This window comes from Vulpes lagopus, chromosome 12 (assembly GCF_018345385.1).
Source record: "Vulpes lagopus strain Blue_001 chromosome 12, ASM1834538v1, whole genome shotgun sequence".
NCBI classification, from domain to species: domain Eukaryota; kingdom Metazoa; phylum Chordata; class Mammalia; order Carnivora; family Canidae; genus Vulpes; species Vulpes lagopus.
The window spans coordinates 82,810,499-82,829,298 of NC_054835.1; the positions used below are offsets into that span (position 1 = coordinate 82,810,499).

An 18,800-nucleotide genomic window follows, 5' to 3' on the forward strand; every position below is an offset into this window, starting at 1 on the left:
AGGCCTCCAACTTCTTTTCCAAGATTGTTAGGGCTACATAGAGTCCCTTGACATTCTATATGAATTTTAGGATGCTTTTGTTTTTAATATTGCTGCAAGAAATGCCATTGTGATATCGATAGGGATTGCACTAGATCTGTAGTTTTCTTTGAATAGTATGAACATTTTAACAATATTATTCCATTCAAAGAGCACAGAGTGTCTTTACATTTACTTGTATCTTCTTTAGTTTCTTTTACCAATATTTTATATTTTTCATTATACATCTTTTTACAATAGAATTATAACAAACCATATGGCATTCTCATATAGATATACTGTAATATGAGTGTTCTCCATTGTAGGGAAATTTCAGAAGACTCTAATTTTTTCATATTTAAAAAGAAATGTTGCAGCAATATATTAGCTAAATCTTTGTTCACATTCAATGCTACTTACCTGAGATAAATTCCCACGCTAATGCAAGTATAAATTAATGATTAAATTAGTCATATATTTTATAGGTGGTTTTATATTACAAATCCTTATGTTCTACTTGCCAAATACACTATCTTAATGCAAAAGGAAAACTAAAGGGAAGGTCTAAAGAAAATGCTATTTTAGTGTTTGAGTATATCTATTGGAAGATATTTTTAAAGGACTCATGAAAGTAGTTCCTCTTAATATTAGAGAACCTTAGGATCTGATGCCAGCACAAAATAGATTTGTTTGTTTGTCTTTTCATTGCCATTAGAGGAAAAAAAGCTTGCAGATCAAAGTAAGAAGAATTAGAGACTGTAGAGACTGAAAAGATAAATCTGCAAACCCCAGAAGTCTGAGATAAGTGTTAACATAGAAACTGTCAAAATTAAAATATGGTGTTAACTGTAGCCCACAAAAATCACAGTGAAGGTTACAAATAAAGTAAGTAATTAGAATACATTCACTAAGCTTAAAAGATACACATTATATATAGAACAAAGCTTCATGTAACAAGAATTCAGGAAATCTGATCTCAAGGAAAAAATAGGCAAAGGAAATAACAGATGAACAAAAAAGTGATTTTTAAATAAATACTGAAGAAACAACTTCTGGTGATACACCAGTTTTCCCATGAATATGTGGAAAAGGTTGATTAAAAACAAATCTCATGTTTTACAACATAGCTGTGTTCTTTATCCATATTTAATGTAGATAAAAGAACTGGACTGTATTTTTGAGAATTATAGGAGTATAAGACAATAGTGTATATATTCTATTAAAAATATTTTCTTAGAGAATCCTAATATTATGGATAGTGTAGAAGCAAACAGCTAAACATACTGATGGTGCTTGATCTTTACCTGAGTCTTGATTTCTCCTTCCCATAAGCAGCATATTGTGAACAAATTCTATTTGACATAGTGGTGAGAAGTGATAAGTGTTTCATCTGGAGTCTCTAGGAAATAAGTGAGAGAATCCTATTATTAGATGGCCAAGCAGTGTTCAGGAATGGCAACAAGAAATTATTTTTTATTACTACAAAACTGAATTCTGACAAAAGAAACTTACTAATATTCCTTTCCTAGAGGTGGTTAGGTTTATTTTTCCAATGGATGAAATGTAAAGGAGGTGTTTTAGAAAGTTTTACTGATTCCAGAATCTGAACTTCCTTATTTAAATTGAATGGCGTTAGTAGAAGAAAAAAAAAATAGAATATAACTGCATAATAAAGTGATACCTACCTCTTTCAAAAAGCAAGCTGTTGGCCTTGATGAGGTACAGCAGGACCCTACCATAGAGAGATAACTCTTGGTATAACCGACTAAGAGTGATAGAGGGGCTTGTCCATAATTAATGGAATATTCATACATAAATCTGTTGGGAGGGAAAACAGGATTGGTCAAAACATTTGTGGGAAGCAGAATCTAGTTTTTTATAAGCACATTGATGAAAAAAGAATGCATTATGTTAGTTATATAAAAGGTGCTCAGGATTTAAAGAATTGGCAAAATACTAGTCACTTTTAATCAGTATTTTCATTAAAGTAAATGTCTTACATTACTTTAATTGAGAGGAGGGGCTATTTGTCTCTTTACTGGCTCATGGTAATTGCTTATTAGTGTTGATTGAACAAGTTAAAATAAAACACATTTACGTTTCATTATCTATCCCAGTTTACTATTCTTGACGATTGCTACGTATACACTTGCTTATTTGCTGAAATTTTTAATTTTTAGGAGCATAAGCCCTTAAGGGTCTATAGGAGACTCTGAAATCTTGGGAAAAACCTTCTCTGAAAATTTCCAGGGATGAGAAAGCCAACAAATTTTTATAAAATCATGACCTTAACTTCAAACTTCCAAAGCCAATTTGAGTGACATTGAATTTGACTTTTGTATATGTATTTGTCATTATCATAAATATAATTGTATTGCTGTGCACATTTTAAATGCTTAGTGTTCACCAAAGCTTAAGTTTTTTTATTCCTACATCCCTAGAAACAGTTGTCAACGTGGCCTATTATACCACATAAGTGAACATGTAATTTTGACCATCTCATTGTTTAACATTCATGAGGAGCCAGATTATATATTCATATATTAGTCTTGAAAGATCACAAAAACTAACAAAAATGGGGAAAAAAATCTATCTGATGCAGTATGCATAAGGGATCCCTAGCATAAGGGGAATCACAATAGCTGTCAAATATTTGAAAATGTCACATAGGCAGGGAATCTAAGTGATTCTGTTTCAGACAATAGAACTAAGTTTGGGACTTTTAGAAAGTTGACTTCATTTCTATCTGAGAAAGGTATTTACAATAACCAGCACTGGCTGAGATGAGAAATCTTAGGTAAGAGTCAAGTTCTTATTGAAAATTGTCCAGGTTGCTGTAGAAGAGGTGTTTGTATAGAGTAGGGCATTAGATTCAACACACTTCTGATATTTTTTGCCTTGAAGTTTTACTTAGGATACAAGCAGCTTACTTCTCAGCAAAGTCTTTGGGATCTTTCCTGAATGCCTCACATATTTCATCATTCGTTGGCTCTACATAGGTAGGAAATTCTTGTGGCTGGTGCTTCAGGGCAGCCATACAGAGTTTCCGTTCAAGGCCCTCTCTGGTACAGCACTCAGCAGTTCCTGGGTGTACTGGGAATGGAGAGTCCTTTTCACAGGACCTAGCAGACAATGCTGAGGTCTAGAATAAGAGAAGAAAAACAAGTCAACTCCTATATGGAAGTTTCCAGGCTTGTAGTTCTCTATTCAATATGACATCTTAGTCTTAAATTTAAAAATTCTCATTAGTAATGAACTGTCCATGCAAAAGCTCCATCGGATGACTTATCAACATGACAATTTGTATAGTTATAGGCAAATGCAAGGTCTTATGTTAATAAATGACTCAGACAAAAACAGAACCTTCATTAACAAGTGTGGACTGTGTTTGTAGCCATTGGAGGTTTTATCCTTCTCCATGTTTCTCTTGGGAGATATTAAGTGAGGTCATTTGAAAAAGCTCCACTGCTAATTCTGATATCCACCTGCTTTTGCTGCAAATAACCCAGGGAGAAGGAGGATCTCCTTTTATTAAATGAGCAGACTTAATTCTTGACAGCTTTAGTCTTCTACATTTGTTTGTATTCTTTTACCCAGTCATTCTGCAGTCTGCTTTTGCATCAGAATCAGAGTATATGAAATTTGGTGCCTGGGCTGTACAACGCAGAAATTCTGATTCATTAAGTCAAAGGGGAGGCCCAAAGATCTGTTTCCCAAAGCCTTGGTATTTATTCTGATGTGCAGCATAGGTTGAAAACCACTGGGGCAACTGAATGTACTGTCTCCACACTGGCACACGGATAACACTTGGGCCGACTAAGCCCATGGTAAGGGCACCACCAAAGCAACTACAGCAGCAAAATGTTATTATTGGAAAAAATCTGATATTTGGAATAAATGTAGAATTGAAATCCTTCCCATATAAAAACCTATCTTGGGATATACTTGGGGAAAAGTGCCTTGATATCCTTATACTAAGTTTGTCATCTTCTAAAAACACAACTTCTACAGATCTTTCTTATAAATGAAGGAAAGCGACATGATGAAATAGTTATGTAGACCAAAAGTAAACCTCTCCTTCTCTCCTACACCTACTTTCCATCAGACTCTCCGAACTTTAGGAATTCTTAGGAACTCTTTTTATCCTTATCTCTTTAGTCAGTGAATTCCTTTTCCATTTCTTTCCCTGGCAAACCTGTTTTTTTTTTTTTTTCTTTATTACTGTCTTTCCAAAAAAAAAAAAAAGTTTGAAAAGATTCAACATATTTTTAAAAATGCTTTGAACAAACAGGAGAAAGAGGAAGGTGCTTTGAAAAAAAGTGCCATCTCTGTTTTATCATCTGTCTCTACTAATGTGGAGCTTATCTCTGGTCAAGGGATCAGGGACACCAGGGTGGCTCAGTGGTTGAGCATCTCTTTGGCTCAGGTCATGATCTCGGGGTCCTGGAATTGAGTCCTGCATCAGGTTCCCCACAGGGAGCCTGCTTCTCCCATTGCCTGTGTCTCTGCCTCTCTGTGTCTTTCATGAAAAAATAAATAAAATCTTTTTTTAAAGGGATCACTTAGTAAATACATGAAATATAAATAAAAATGTATTAGTGATCACGATTGAGAGTTTATTTTAAGGTAGGGCAGAAGGTCAAGTTGAAATAAATTTTGGGTTTTATGGAACTGGTGGTGGAAGAAAATGATTAAAATTCTTTAGAAGATACGTAAGGGCCAGATAAAACAATTAATGGATAAGAATCATCATTGTGTAGAATATATTCGAATCAGGTCTTTGAAGCATGGTTTCCACAGGCTTGAGCAAGAAGATAGTTGTCTGTGGAGGTCTTTATCAAGATGCATCTAAATGTACTTTGCATGAGGCCTCATGACTGCATTAGGAAATTGCTAGAAATACCTGTGGTTTCACCTTTTCCAGCTCCTGTTTACTTTTTGAAACCCTGTCTCTTCAGCATTTTAACTTCTGCTTTTATACTTCAAGGGAGAACCTAGGGTGTGTGTGTGTGTGTGTGTGTGTGAGAGAGAGAGAGGGAGAGAGAGAGAGAGAAAGAGCATGTATAGCAACTTTTGAACTCCCAAATAATCTGAGGCCAACACTAAATTATTCTGGGGCAGTTGGTATCAGTCTTAACATGATAAATGTATGGTTATGGGTAGGCTTTTAAGACATACAGAATATATTATTACAAGAGATTCATGAATTAATATATGTCCGAGTTTTCTCATTTGAACCTTGTAGGACTGATGGGCAAAACTAATTAATTTTACTAGAATAAGCCTGGGATCTGGGAGGAACAGGTTTTCTAAGTATCCTAAAGTTGAAGTAGATGGAGTTGCTGTCTAAGATTTCTCCAAGGTGGGTCATAATGGGTCTTTCTTGGCTTCGTCTCTGGGCCACCATGGGCATGGGCAAGCACATAAACCTACCCTGTGGTCATAGCAGTCGGGGTCGGCCCCTTCAGCACAGCAAGTTTCTGTCAAGGAGACAACTTCGTTCACGAGGTGACTGATCTGTTCAAATGTGCTACTGGGAAACTTTCTGCTATATAAGACCATTGATCTGAGGAAAATAAGTCAATATATTTAGAATTTTAAAAAATTTCACATCTGTACTTATTTAAACATGAAATATTTGTTCAGTGTTTAACAAGCATATTGTATACCTTCTTTAATGAAAAGAACATGAGTTTGACTTTTAAAACTTGGTTTTTTTTTCCAGACAAACTTCCCTTATAAAATGGAAGTTGGATTTGGGGGTTTTATCTGAGCAGCCTCCTGTTCTTTCCTCTCTTTGAGCCTCCCCCATAGACCTGTTCTGTATCTTCTTATCTTTTTTTGCCATGGTCCTTCTATATACTCTTTGCATTCTAATTTACACTAGAAAACTATGCTTATTCCCTTAACTCTATTAATAAACTTACCACTAACAAATTCTCAGACCCTAGTAACAGTAATCAACTGGAATCTTTGGATGTCCTCCACTGGCCTGACATCTGTGGCCACGTTGGGTTCTATCTTTTTAAAATGTTCAGAGAATGGTTCAGCATGCTGAATTGAAGTTCCCTCACACATGGTTTCATTCATATTTCACTCAAGAGAGTCAGGGAATACCTCATACTTACAAAGATGTGAAGTCATCTTTTCCCAGATTGGCAAGTTCTTTGCAAACTTTTTCCTTCTCATAATCTCGGCCTATGAACCAGAAATAGAAAAATCTGTATCTTTTCCTTTTTAATGAATGTTGCATTATGTGTACATCTTCTACATGATACACCCAAGGTGAAAGTAGCATTTTTCTCTATATACAATTTCATTTTGGGGGGCCTTTCTAGCTGTTTTCTTACAGATCAATTTTGTGGTCTGCTATAAATTATAATGGACAGCAGAAAAAATGCACTAATACTGAATGAAAGCAGTTAAGTCAAATGATATCAGAACCTATTGATAATGACAAGCATTCTCTTAGGTCCCTTCTTTACAATAATGCTAAAATGGAACTTTTTATTCTTTCTTTGTCTTCATTTCACCAAAGGCATTGAAAAGAACAAAAATAAACAAATAAATGGACAGTTTGTCTACATATGTACATAGTGGAGAGCTAGTCCCATTAATGTAGGACTTTAAAGGAGGTATGTGAGCTGGTATTGCTCCATTACCCATCTCCAAATTCTATCAAGGAATGCGAGGAATTCAGCTGAGGGGAAAAATCGAAATTTCACCACTTTCTCCAAGAAGTAATTTGCCTGTGCAGTGGGTTTGGAGAAATGAGTGGAGAGTGCTTCCCTTCATTGCAGGCATGGTGCAGGGCTTAAGGGAAAACATTCAGGCCTTGATAGATGACTGCTGGAGTTTGGGGTACAATGACAAGTGTCTGATTCAGACTAGAGAATATTAGAGGGTGAGAAGGGCTGGTGGAGTGGCCTGGGGGCAACAAAGGGTGAGGAATTTGAGTGAGAAGCTGTGCTGTGGCCTACAGACCTGATGTAGATCAAGCAGGAGAGCAAGACAGCCAGGAGTTGTCTTAATTTTGGGAGTGGGGGTAGGCACTAGAGAGCAGTGGGCTGCCAGTAGTGGACACCTCTGTGCAGAGGAGACAACTTAAAATCTTAAGGTGTTGGTTGAATGTAAGAGATTCCAGAAATTATGCTGCTTACCTCTCCTGCTAGCTTCTCCCTTGTCTGTGGTAACCTTGGAAGAGGTAAAAGCAGTCTAGAGAAGGGGAGGAAGGAAGAGAGAACAGGCAGAGAAGAAAAGTGTACATGTCTCTTATTGCCACCATAGGCAACAGGACTGATATGGGGGGAGTAGCTTCAACTTCAAAGGATCTTACGCATGTTTGGCTGCTAAACAAACCAGACATTCCCTGACTACTAGAAGGTAGTTATTTTGAAGTTCAAAAGGACAAGAGGACCTCTTTATGTGAACAGAAAAATCATCAAACCTACTCTTAGGTCCATTCAAGTGGTTGGGAAGAGCTAGTTCCCACAGGAGGAGGTAAGTTCTTTAAGACCCACCCGTTCAACATACCTATTACATGATACGATAGGGTGGAGGTATGGAAGCAGTCCATGGTGTTATTTCCTGATTCATCATTTATACGAATAAGTCTAGGAAACATTCCAACATTGTATGATATAGCTTTTGGGGGAAAAATGTAAGAAGTATATAAATGGTCCAGTTTCTAAGTGTGTTCAGGATTAGTAGTGTTTTTTTCCCTGGATTTTAAATATTAAGCAATCGATCTCAGGTGATAAAATGGCAACTTCTGTCATGACGTTTCCCCTCCTATGGTGCCTTTGCCTCCCACAGTTACAGCTCTGAAAGCAGGAACATAAGGAAGCCAGGGTAGATTGTGGTCTTTGAAGGTTTGGAGTGGAGGGGATACTGCTTGGATATAGGCTGGGAGGAAATTTTTTTTTTTAACTTTTTGAAAATGTTCTCTTTAGGATGTGTTAGATTTCTGACAAAAACTCCCTGTAGAGGAAGCTGCTGCACCTATATCTTTCAGGTAGAGTGATCAGAGTATTTTACTGCTGTGGGAAGACTCAGAATTGAGGGACAAAGACATTCCTAAACAGCAGTTTGTGTAAGTGAGCCCCTCATTTACACATTCCATCAAAATCCTAAAGGGTGGGAGGGACGCCTGGGTGTCTTAGCAGTTGGGCGTCTGCCCCTGGCTCAGGTCGTGATCCCGGGATGCAGGATCCAGATCCTGCAAGGAGCCTGCTTCTCCCTCTGCCTGTGTCTCTGTCTTTCTCCCTCAGTCTGTGTCTCTCGTGAATAAATAAATAAATAAATCTTTAAAAAAAAATCCTAAAGGGTGGGAAAGAAACTACGTTCAGATCTCACATTATCTAGGAAATCAGGATAAGACAGCAAGATTGATAAAATTAACAATGGAGCATGAAAAGCCACTTGGAATGAACCTGTTAAAGCTGAGGACCTTCACATCTAGTACATCTTCTAGAATGTATTGACTAGTTTACAAGGTCAGATACTGTCACAGTTTCAAAAGGTCAAAATAATGCCAGAAACTTCCATTAATCATTAATGGTATTCAATGAGACTGGCGATTAGGGCATGAAGGAAAGAATTAGGGGAGAGCTGTCCTCCTATAGTGAAGGATGTACCATTAGGATGTCCACAGAGTTATTTTATGTTGTTCCTAAGGTAGAGCTAAGAAAAACAGCTAGTGGTAGATCTTAGTTCAACATACGAGAACTTTATTATAGGCATGACTAATAAACAATGAACAGTTTTTTTAGGAAGTGAGTTTGTTTTGCCCTGGAAATAATCAAGTGTAATTTAAATAACCATATGTATTAAAGATTCCTGAATTTAGTACAAGATTGTATCCTTATGATCTGTAAGATCACATCCAAAGGATTACAAAATCATTCCTTTTAGAAATAGTAAGAAATTAGTGTGCCTGGATGGCTCAGTTGGCTACGTGTCTGCTTTCAGCTCAGGTCATGAACTCAGGGTCCTGGGATTGAGCCCGTGTTGGGCTCCCCACTGGATTGGGGAAACTGCTTCTCCTCCCTGTACTCCCCTATACCCTGCTTGTATGCATGCATGCACTCTCTCTAATAAGTAGGAAAAAAAAGAGTAAGAAATTATATGGAATCTCTTCTCTTTCCTGCACCGCCCCACCCCCTGCCCAAAGCTTACTGCATTTTATTTTTTTTAAGATTTTATTTATTTATTCATGAGAGACATGGAGAGAGAGAGAGGCATAGACACAGGCAGAGGGAGAAGCAGGCTCCATGCAGGGAACCTGATATGGGGCTTGATTGTGGGACCCCAGGATCATGCCCTGAGCCAAAGGCAGATGCTCAACTGTTGAGCCATACAGGTGTCCCAGCTTACTATGTTTTAAACTGCAAAAAAATAGTCCCAATAATAACTTTTCTCTTTTAAATGCAGAGAAGCGAACTTTGTTTAACAAAGTTTCCCTATAAAAAGAAGTCATTTTTGTTACTTTGATTGCAAACATTCAATAACATGAAAAGTGAGAGCCTATATTCAAATGGTATACTCATGATGAACATTTAAAGAAATATTTTGTTTCTAGCCTTCCAGATTCAGATCTCTCACTTCACCAAAAAAGAAGTTTCACTGTGTAATGGGAATGGGAGTATGTGTGAACATAGTATAACTGGATACCACAGATTATCCCCTGTTCAATAGCTTTAATTAAATCAACTGGTATTTGCACTAAAATGCATTAGAATCCATAGGTGTTAGGTACTGCTTTAGTTAGAATGCAAAATAACAACAGCAAAATGGTGAAACTCGATCAACTACATGACTTAAAATGGTTTGGGAATCATTTTTGCTGAAAATTCAGCCTTCGGGTTGACAGAAACAAGGAAGGAAACTCAAAAGAGTCACTGAGAAAGTCTAGAGTTAAAATATAAGGGTACAAATCTCTTAAAGAAATAACCTGTAGAGGAAGCTGTTGTACTATGTATCTTTCAGGTGGAATACTCAAAATATGTTTCTGATTAAATTTTTTTAACTTATTTATCTACAGAGATCTATAGATTACAAACCTAGCAAATACATTAATTATTTTCTCATGGTCCAAAAACCAAATACTGAAGTGAATGTGCAGTGTGATTATTACAAATTGATTCCTTATTCTATGGAGTACTGCTGAATGTTTTCATACCAGTTGAACTCCCTTTGATTCATATAATTAAATCCTATCTCGAATGAATGGTAAATGACAGTCTGTTCTTTAATGTTCCATGTGTTTATGAAGAAGACAATCTGAACTTTGATACAACCCCAGTAAATATTGGCATAATCTCAGTGACTCTGGTGAAATCAGGTTCACATCAAGTGACCCCTCAGCACTAAATGTTTACAAATTTCATTAACAGAATTTTTGCTTTTTGCAATAGCCTGTCCCATTTCTACCTGTATTGTGAAATATTCTGGTAAGTTGTATCTAATTCAAGACTTCTGAAAACTTTATTTTCAGGAAATTTTTATTGCTTCATGTACTTCATCTCTCTCAACACAGCTAACAGCATTCAAACGTGCAACAGATATGTTTTGAAGACCTGCTCTGTACCAGGTTCAGTATTAAATATAGAATGGAGAGCAAAATACATCTGTGTCTGCCCTCATGGAACGTTCAATCTAGTGGGGATGGATAATAAGATACTACCATCTTGTTGCAAACTTTGCTAAAAAGTATATTTTGAATGCTTTAACTACTGCTAGAATATTTCTCTAAAACAATTTTGATCTCCTCTAAAAGTTGTTTATATACCAGGAGTGATGGCTGTACCCTAAATAACACTGAATTGAGTACATGCTTCTACAGAATGCTAGAAATTGCATTGTGTTACTATTTTCCTATTTTGTTCCGGAGAATCCTTGGTTTTCAATGTTTCGTTGGGCATTCAGTATTTTGTAACTTCATTTCTTTGGCATTTTCATTTTCGATGCATAATAGAAATGAAAATGCCAAAGAAATCGATAGATTTATCTGTCAGAAAATCTCAGTATATTTGAGGTGTGTGTGTGTGTGTTTGACTTTATGGTTTGTAGTATCTATTCAAACTGGTCAGGCTTGATGTTGATATCACATTGCTGAACTGATTTAGGAAGCTCCCCTAATTATTGAAGCTAAAGAAAACTACCGATTTATTACTAGAAACGTTGTCAATGGAGAAATGACAAATTAATACTTTATTTCATTTTTCAGGCTTTTTAAAAATTCTCTTTTCTACTGACATTTCTCATCATAAAGCATTAATGTGGTTTTTCATATTGATAATGATTGCAGGCAGGTATGCAGTCTTCTGGCTTTGAATCAATAGAAATTCAATCCTTTTAGTACTAAACCTAGAACTCTACATGACATCTATAGATTAAACCATCTAGAGGAAATTAAATTTACATCTTAGGATTCCATTAGAAGAAAAAGCTTCAGTTTAGACTTTGAAAATTAAAAAAAAAAAAAAAGGAGATGTGTGGTCAGTTTTGGTCAGTTGCCCAAAAACTATAATTACAGTAGAGAATGACCTCATAGACTCACTCAAATTTAACAACCTTGGGTCCCTGGAGGTGGTCACCTATATAAATGCTACACCCACCAAAGTCTTAAAGGAGGCATTCTTCCTCCGTACATCTCATTCCACCTCCCCTTCCCTTCACAGGTTGGGCACCTTGTTCACCTTGTTATTGACAAATGCTTTTGCGGGGGTGAAGATTAGCCAGCAAGTTTCTTTCTCCCACCTTTGGGATATGTGAGGGTGATAGCTTCTGCATCTTGACTTAGAAATTTAGAACGCGTTGCAGGACTTAGGGTTTGTTTGTTTGTTTTTTAAAGATTTTATTTATTAGAGGGAGCATGAGCAGGGGGAAGGGCAGAGGGAGAGGGACAAGCAGGTTCCCTGCTGGGCACAGAGCCAGACTCTGAGCTCTATCCCAGGATGCTGATGTCTGGATCATGACCTGAGCTGAAAGCAGACCTTTTAACCAACTGAGCCACCCTGGCGCCCCCAGGCCTAGTTTTTAAAACAATATAAGAATAAAAAGGTGCCATGCGAAAAACTCTGAGGCCATCAATATTTAAAATTTGAAATTCCTTCAATTTTCAAGAGGAAATTGAAACAAAGCATTCCAAAACTTCAGAATGGAAGAGGGCTTTGAGAAAGCCTCATGAAAGAAACTATTGCTTTAAGTGGATCATGAGTAATGGGCAGGATTTTAACAGAAGTAAATGAATTGGGAGAAGTATTTTTAAGTGGAGAGAACAACTTGAAGAGACATCTGAAGTTAGAAAATCACAAGTCCTATTTGGAAAATGAGTAGCCCAATAAGAAAACTGAAATAATGGATTTTAACACATGCTTGGTAGCCAGAGTTTTACTTTTTAGGTAATGGGATATCTGTTGAAATATATTACTGTAGAGGGATTCAAGGAAGACTAATCTTTGATTTAAGATGGTCAGCAGTACCTTTTTCATAAGGTTGTTTTATGAAATATGTTAATCTAAGTGAAAATGCTTTGCACATCTCCTGTCTAACGTGATAAACATTCCATGTTAGCAACTTCATATAGCAAAATCCAATGATATACATGATACTCTATAACCTCATGGTATGGGTATCCCGTGATTTGCTCCAGTCCTTCTGGCAGATGGTAGGTTAAATTACTTTCTGGTGAGAGGAATATGGGAGAGAAGGTAAAAATAGAAAACTCCCAGAGAGCAGGGAAATTAGTTAACATGCACCCCAGTCATCTCCTGGCCCGCTCTCACTGGATCTGGCAAATAAAACGGTAGCCTGTCAACACTGAGATGTCTTGGCTCAGTGCTCCTTTTCTCTGGGAAGTCTCAACTTGTCACAGGACTCAGAAGCCTACTGTACTGGACTTTTATTGCTACTGTAACAAATTACCACAAATTCAGTGGTCTAATCAATACAAATTTACTATCTTGTAGTTTGACAGTTCCTTTTGGACTAAAATCAAAGTGTCCTTAGGACTATGTGCTTCCTGGAGGCTCAAGGAGATCCTCTGTTTCCTTGCCTTTTCCAACTTCAGGAAGTGGTCTACATTTTTTAGGTCCATTTTCAAAGCCAGCAATTTTTCATCTCTCTTTTTCCCTTAGTCATACCTTCCTCTGAATCTGTGCTGATTCTCTTCTACTTTAAAGCACCTGGTGATTACATTGACCCTTCACAGATAACCTGGCATTATTTTTCTATTTGAAGGTCAGCTGATTGGCAAATTTTTTTCTTAATTCCCTTTTGCAATGTAACCTACCCTAATCATAGGTTCTGGGCTTTGGGATATAGGCATTTTTGAAGGGCCTTTATTCTGCTTACCACATATTCCTATTTAAGCCTGAAGTCACCAGCAGGTGGCTCTAAACAGAGACCAGAATTGGGGTGGATTTGTATCAGACAGCCTGATCCATGGAATCCTTATAGGATTCCTCATTTCATTAATCTCTCAGTAGTGATCCTGACTTTTATGCAGTTCATTTTTGGGGATTCCGGTTACAATACAAAGCCTGATAATCTAGTATTCTAGTATGAATTGACTGGGGAAGAGATGGGAGGTAGGGATTTGATTAGGAAGCCATGACAATAGTCAGGTAAAGGGGAATAAGGGCTTGGACAAGGACAGTGTGTGGAAATGAAGTAGATACGAGAGGTAGTGTTCACAGGCCTTGAACTAGATACATGTAGGAGATAAAAGAGAGAGGCAAAAGGGAGTTCTGAGGAGGTTGTCTATAGCAGAATGCTCTGTACAAGGCTGATCTATTTCAGGGATGAAATTGGTAGAATATTGAAATGATTGGAGATAGATAGCAAAAATGAATACAATAAAATCCAGGAAGTCTCTACGGGATTGATCATAAACAATTCCAAGGTGATGGTACTAGAATAGGGAAGTCAGAAGACAGAGCCAGATCGTGTAGTACGGATGGGCTACGGTTTGGTTCAGTTTCAGATGACCATAGTAGGCAGCATGAATTTTACTTAACTCCCCCTAAACTGGTGCTAGTGTTTTAGTTTTCTCTTTTGTTCTTAGATTATTGAAAGATTGTTCAGATATCTGTCCCTTGAGCAGCAGCAAAGCCATGATGGTGAGGACTGTCTTTGTAAACCTAACTAATCTCTGTAAAATTCTGATCTTCCACTTACTAGCTTGGTTTCCTTGGATAAGCTACTTACCTTCCCTTCTACAGATTCTTTCACTTTTAAAGTGCGTTGATCAGGGTGTTGTAATGATGAATGAAATCTATTCAAAAGATCTTGAACATGCTGGCATATTGTGAATATTGTCTTTTTTATCCAGTGCATAGACTCTTAGACCAATGCTTCACAGTGGATACTTTATAAACCTTTATAATTACATAGTTTACTGTTTATAAGAAAGATGTCTATTAGGTGTTGTAGTTCAAATTTAATTTTCCTTAAATACTCAAAACTACCTTCTGAGATAGATACTCTAACAATCCTACTTTTGTGATTTTACATGCAAAAACATCATTGAATGCATATTACATGGAAAGTAGTATTCTAAAATGGGGAATCAAGCAAGGGACAAAATAAACTCCTTGATCTCATGGAGCTTAGGTTCTTAGGTTAGGTTTACATTTGTTATGATAAACATATGAACAGCTGGTGATCCAGGCAAAGTGATAAATACCTAAAAGAAAAATAAAGCAGGGTGAGAGGACAGAGAAAAATGCTATTGAGAATAGCATGTCAGTGCTATTTGAGAAACGTTGATCTGGGAAGGCTCTTCTGTACATGAACTTGGAGCAGACACATGAAGGACATGAGGAAGGGAGCCATGTGGATGTTAGGGGGATCTGCTGGGGGTGGGGCTAGTGCAAGGCCCTTAGGTGCAGAGTGTAGTGTGTGGGATAGTGTAGGGGTCTGTGGCTGATGCAGGGTGAACCGGAGTGGTGGTGGTGGGGAAACAGAGTGGGGTAGTTGGGCATAATAAAGAGTTTAAGAGGCCATAAATACCCAGGGAGAAGGGTAATCAATGCCTCTTAAAGATTCTTTATTTATTACTCCTAGATTAATCTCATGACCTTTAAAGGCCTGCATCTTTAGCCTGTACTATACACATGATGGTGAGTGCATCCCTGGCATTATACGTTACAGTGGTGGAGTGTCACAGTGCTAATGACTCCCAGGGACCTTAACATTGCCTTTGATGATGAAGTCAGCTATTTCTGTAACTTTAGCAGCTCCTCCTTTTCCATCCTGGCTAAGCCTCTTTTGTGCTTTTACCCTCGATGCTTTGTGAACTTGAATCAAGCCATGCTTGTTCATAGGACTTTTGCACCTCTGTTCCTTCAGCTTGAAACACTCTTCTAGATCTCTGCATGGCTGTCTTTGCATCATGTAGATCTCATATCCTAGGTCACTCCCTCAATAACCATTATGTAGATTTTGTAGAGAGGCTGTAAAGACCTCTCTGAGAAAATAGAGAAGATACCTACTTCTCTTGCATTCTGTACAACTATGTTCCTAAATCAAACTTAGGGCAATTTGTTTTCAGTATGGCTGCTAATGAAGGGGCAACTTGTAGAAAAGAGAAAACAGTGATTCAGTGGTGACTGGTGAGTTTGGGATAACCCATATTGTCTAGGGCTGACAGGCGAGAGAGAGAAGGAAAAATGCAGCTTACCCACCAACCCAAAGGACTTACTTTCTTCTTGCTATTTGATATCCTACAAAGTAACAATACGGATGCTGAGAATGCAATGCTTAAAGCAAAAAGGAAAATGTTCATAATATCCTTTTAGTGCCAATAGCTCCCATAAAATGCAGAGATTTATTTCCTGTAGTATTATTTCCTTAGTAATCATGTAGCTGTGTCAGCAACCTTCCTGCTTTCCTGGGAAAGATGACATTTTAGATTTGAGTCCTGAGAAAAGAAACTAAGTGGAAAGGCAGTTGGTGCACACAGATTGCTTGCTTCTCATGATATAGCTAAAGTGGATATTTTCTTATGACTCCTTCCAGATTTGGCATGTTTGGTAAAGCCCTTATCTTCCAAGATGTACCAAGGGCTTATGAACTGAATCTCCAGTGCCATTAGATAGGAGAGGACTGGCATGACTGGAGACGATATTCATGTCAAGCTACAGCAATATCCATCTTAAACCTGAGGTTTCCCAAAGAACACTTCCATGGGCTCTGAGCATTTTAGGAAAGAGCCATGTGTTTGGGAAACTGGGTTAAATAACGTTTCTTTCTTGTATGACTTCTCATAACTTTTAAGATAACAAAGACATTGATCCTAAACCCACCAAGAAGGGCTAATGCATGGCTTCATTCTTAAATGTGTTTGGCCACAGAAACTTTTCCAAGATGAGTCTTAAATGAAATACACTTTCAAAAAGATGTTCTGGATACATACTGTGGATTGTTGGTCCACTCTCTAGACCTATATATAATAGGCAGAAAGAACTGCGACCCAAACTCCTCCCCTACAATCCAAATCTCCTCGCAATTCCTTTAATCTATATACTTTGTAACTTTCTGCCAGGAATCAGTACACCTAGCTTCCAGGTAAATCATTGACTTGGTCATTTGGGTCATACTCAGAGATTATAGAATAGAGGACTGATGTCTCAGGACTACTGTTCCCAAATATTGGACATGTATTACTTACAAATGTATTTTATATCTCAGGATGTCATCTGATCTATGACACCTAAGTTATCTGATTGAAGCTGATTGTGAAGTTTTGGACCTTTAAGGAAGCTGAATTGTAGTTTTTAGCATCCAATTCATCAGAATCTGAGAGAGTCCTGAATGATGTCAAGAGGGTGCAGAATATTGTTTTCCAGAGGACACTTAAAATCCTTGGTGGTGAAGCCAATTTACACTTACTGAGTTAGCAGTTCGAAATGACTCATGCCCCATGCTATGGTATCCACACATAATCCCAGGACCTTGCCACTAGTAGATCTTCTGTGTTTGGAAGATCTTGAGCTGAACCTATTTCAGTAGAATTTTTCAGGCCCAGATCTCCACCAAGGAAGCTGTGGGCAAAGGAGTAAGCTTTCAGGGTTTCTTAGGAGTTGGCTTATTCAGAGATCTTAAAAAGGACACAATTTATTTTATTTATTTCTCAGACTTCATAGTTTAATATAAGGACCCTAGCTTGCTTAAGAATCTATAAGTGAGTAACTTAAAATTTGAAATAACTCGAATGACAAAAGATCAAGGAAAAATTAATCTAAAAAAGAAGAGCAATAAACTAATTAATGTCATAGTAAGAGACAATTTCTGGGATACACCTTCTGCTACTGATATGGATATTACCATGTGACTTGGGTGAGGCTGTTCACTGACATCCCTAGATGGAAATTTGTTATCCAAAGCAAGATGAATGCAGATTTCCTTATAAGCATTAAAGAGTTTGCTAGAAAGGTAAATTGGAACAGATTATGGATTTTGCAGCTTGGGAACTTCTCATGAAGTTGTTTCACATATTTTAGCTTGTAACATTTGAAAAGTTTTTTACACATTGCTCAAAATGAAGACACCATTTGAAAAATATTAATGAAATATATAGCTTAATTATCTTGATGGTCATGTTTCATATCTATTAAATTCTTTCATGTGGGATCTTTTAGAAACTATGATGCATTTTCAAATATTACATGTACACAGAATTCCTTGAAGAGGATCAAAGATCTTAGCTGACTTCATGCATCATTGATAAGTTATATTATGCTCTCAAAGATAATAAATCTTTGAAGTCTGGGGTGGGGGTGGGGGTGGGGGTGGGGGTGGGGGCGATGCACAGTAATGGACCACAACTTCCATTAGCATTATCTTTTAACAACCAAAAAAATTTCTAATTTCAAGCAATTCCCTCCAGATCTTGGTTTTCAAAAAAGCAGGGAAGGATAATTGAAAAATTATGATTTTTCCTTTTATGAGGTTCTTGATTTCTTGCACATTCCAATTCAATGCTATATGCCACATTTGAGCTCAGATAAGTGCCTCTTTGATGCTTACAACTCTCTGTTCTTCATCTTTTATATAACTTTTAAAAACAATATTAGAAAATCCAGACTACTAAGAGCTCTTATAAATGATCACAGTACTGGAAGCTCTTACCTCTTTCTAGAGCATGCACAAATGCTACAGCAAACAGAAAAACCAGGATCCTCTTCATTTTTCTGCTGGCAAGTTCTGTAACTCCCGTCTCCTGTACGTTACCCAGTAAAAAGTAGCAGCTCAAAGTAACCAATTCCCTTTAACTAAAATTCTTGACTATGAACTAATCAATTATTAATCTCTACACAAAAGCAAGGGCATCATCCTTGGCCCACAAGAGATAAAATAATATCAATCAAGGCAAATAGACATCCTGGGGGAAAATGTAAGTGATATTAATCATTAACTTTGTCAAACTGCAAAAGAGTCAGGGAATACATAGAGTTTTTTTTCTCACTGCTGCTTTTTACTAAAATTGACTTAATATATTAATTGGCACATTTCCCTCCCCTTCCCCTTATAAGGTTATGTGTCTTTGGATCCTCCCTATCCTTCTCATACATAAATGGAAACCTGGAGGTTTTTGTTGGTCTGTTTTTCTTTCTTCAAATTTACTTCAAATTAAGGATTACCTTAAAATACTGAAGATTAGATATATTTAAGTTCTAAGGCAGTGTGGTGGGGACATGAGAAGCCAATTTTTTTTTTAAGATTTTATTTATTTATTCATGAGAGAGACAGAGAGGCAGAGACACACGCAGAGGGAG

At 37.2% G+C, this 18,800-nt stretch overlaps 1 protein-coding gene across 1 annotated transcript in view; it reads right to left on the bottom strand.

The window, feature by feature from the left end:
* GC (GC vitamin D binding protein) overlaps positions 1-18,326 on the bottom strand; it is a 34,530-nt gene extending 16,204 nt beyond the window's left edge. Inside the window, exons 1-6 of the mRNA XM_041725590.1 lie at positions 18,154-18,326; positions 6,147-6,216; positions 5,452-5,584; positions 2,949-3,160; positions 1,704-1,836; positions 1,323-1,417 (exon numbers count right to left, since the gene is read on the bottom strand). Coding sequence (XP_041581524.1) covers positions 1,323-1,417; positions 1,704-1,836; positions 2,949-3,160; positions 5,452-5,584; positions 6,147-6,216; positions 18,154-18,211 — 701 coding nt within the window. The 5' untranslated portion in view covers positions 18,212-18,326. The remainder of the gene's footprint in view (positions 1-1,322; positions 1,418-1,703; positions 1,837-2,948; positions 3,161-5,451; positions 5,585-6,146; positions 6,217-18,153) is intronic.
* Between the last annotated feature and the right edge of the window lie 474 nt (positions 18,327-18,800).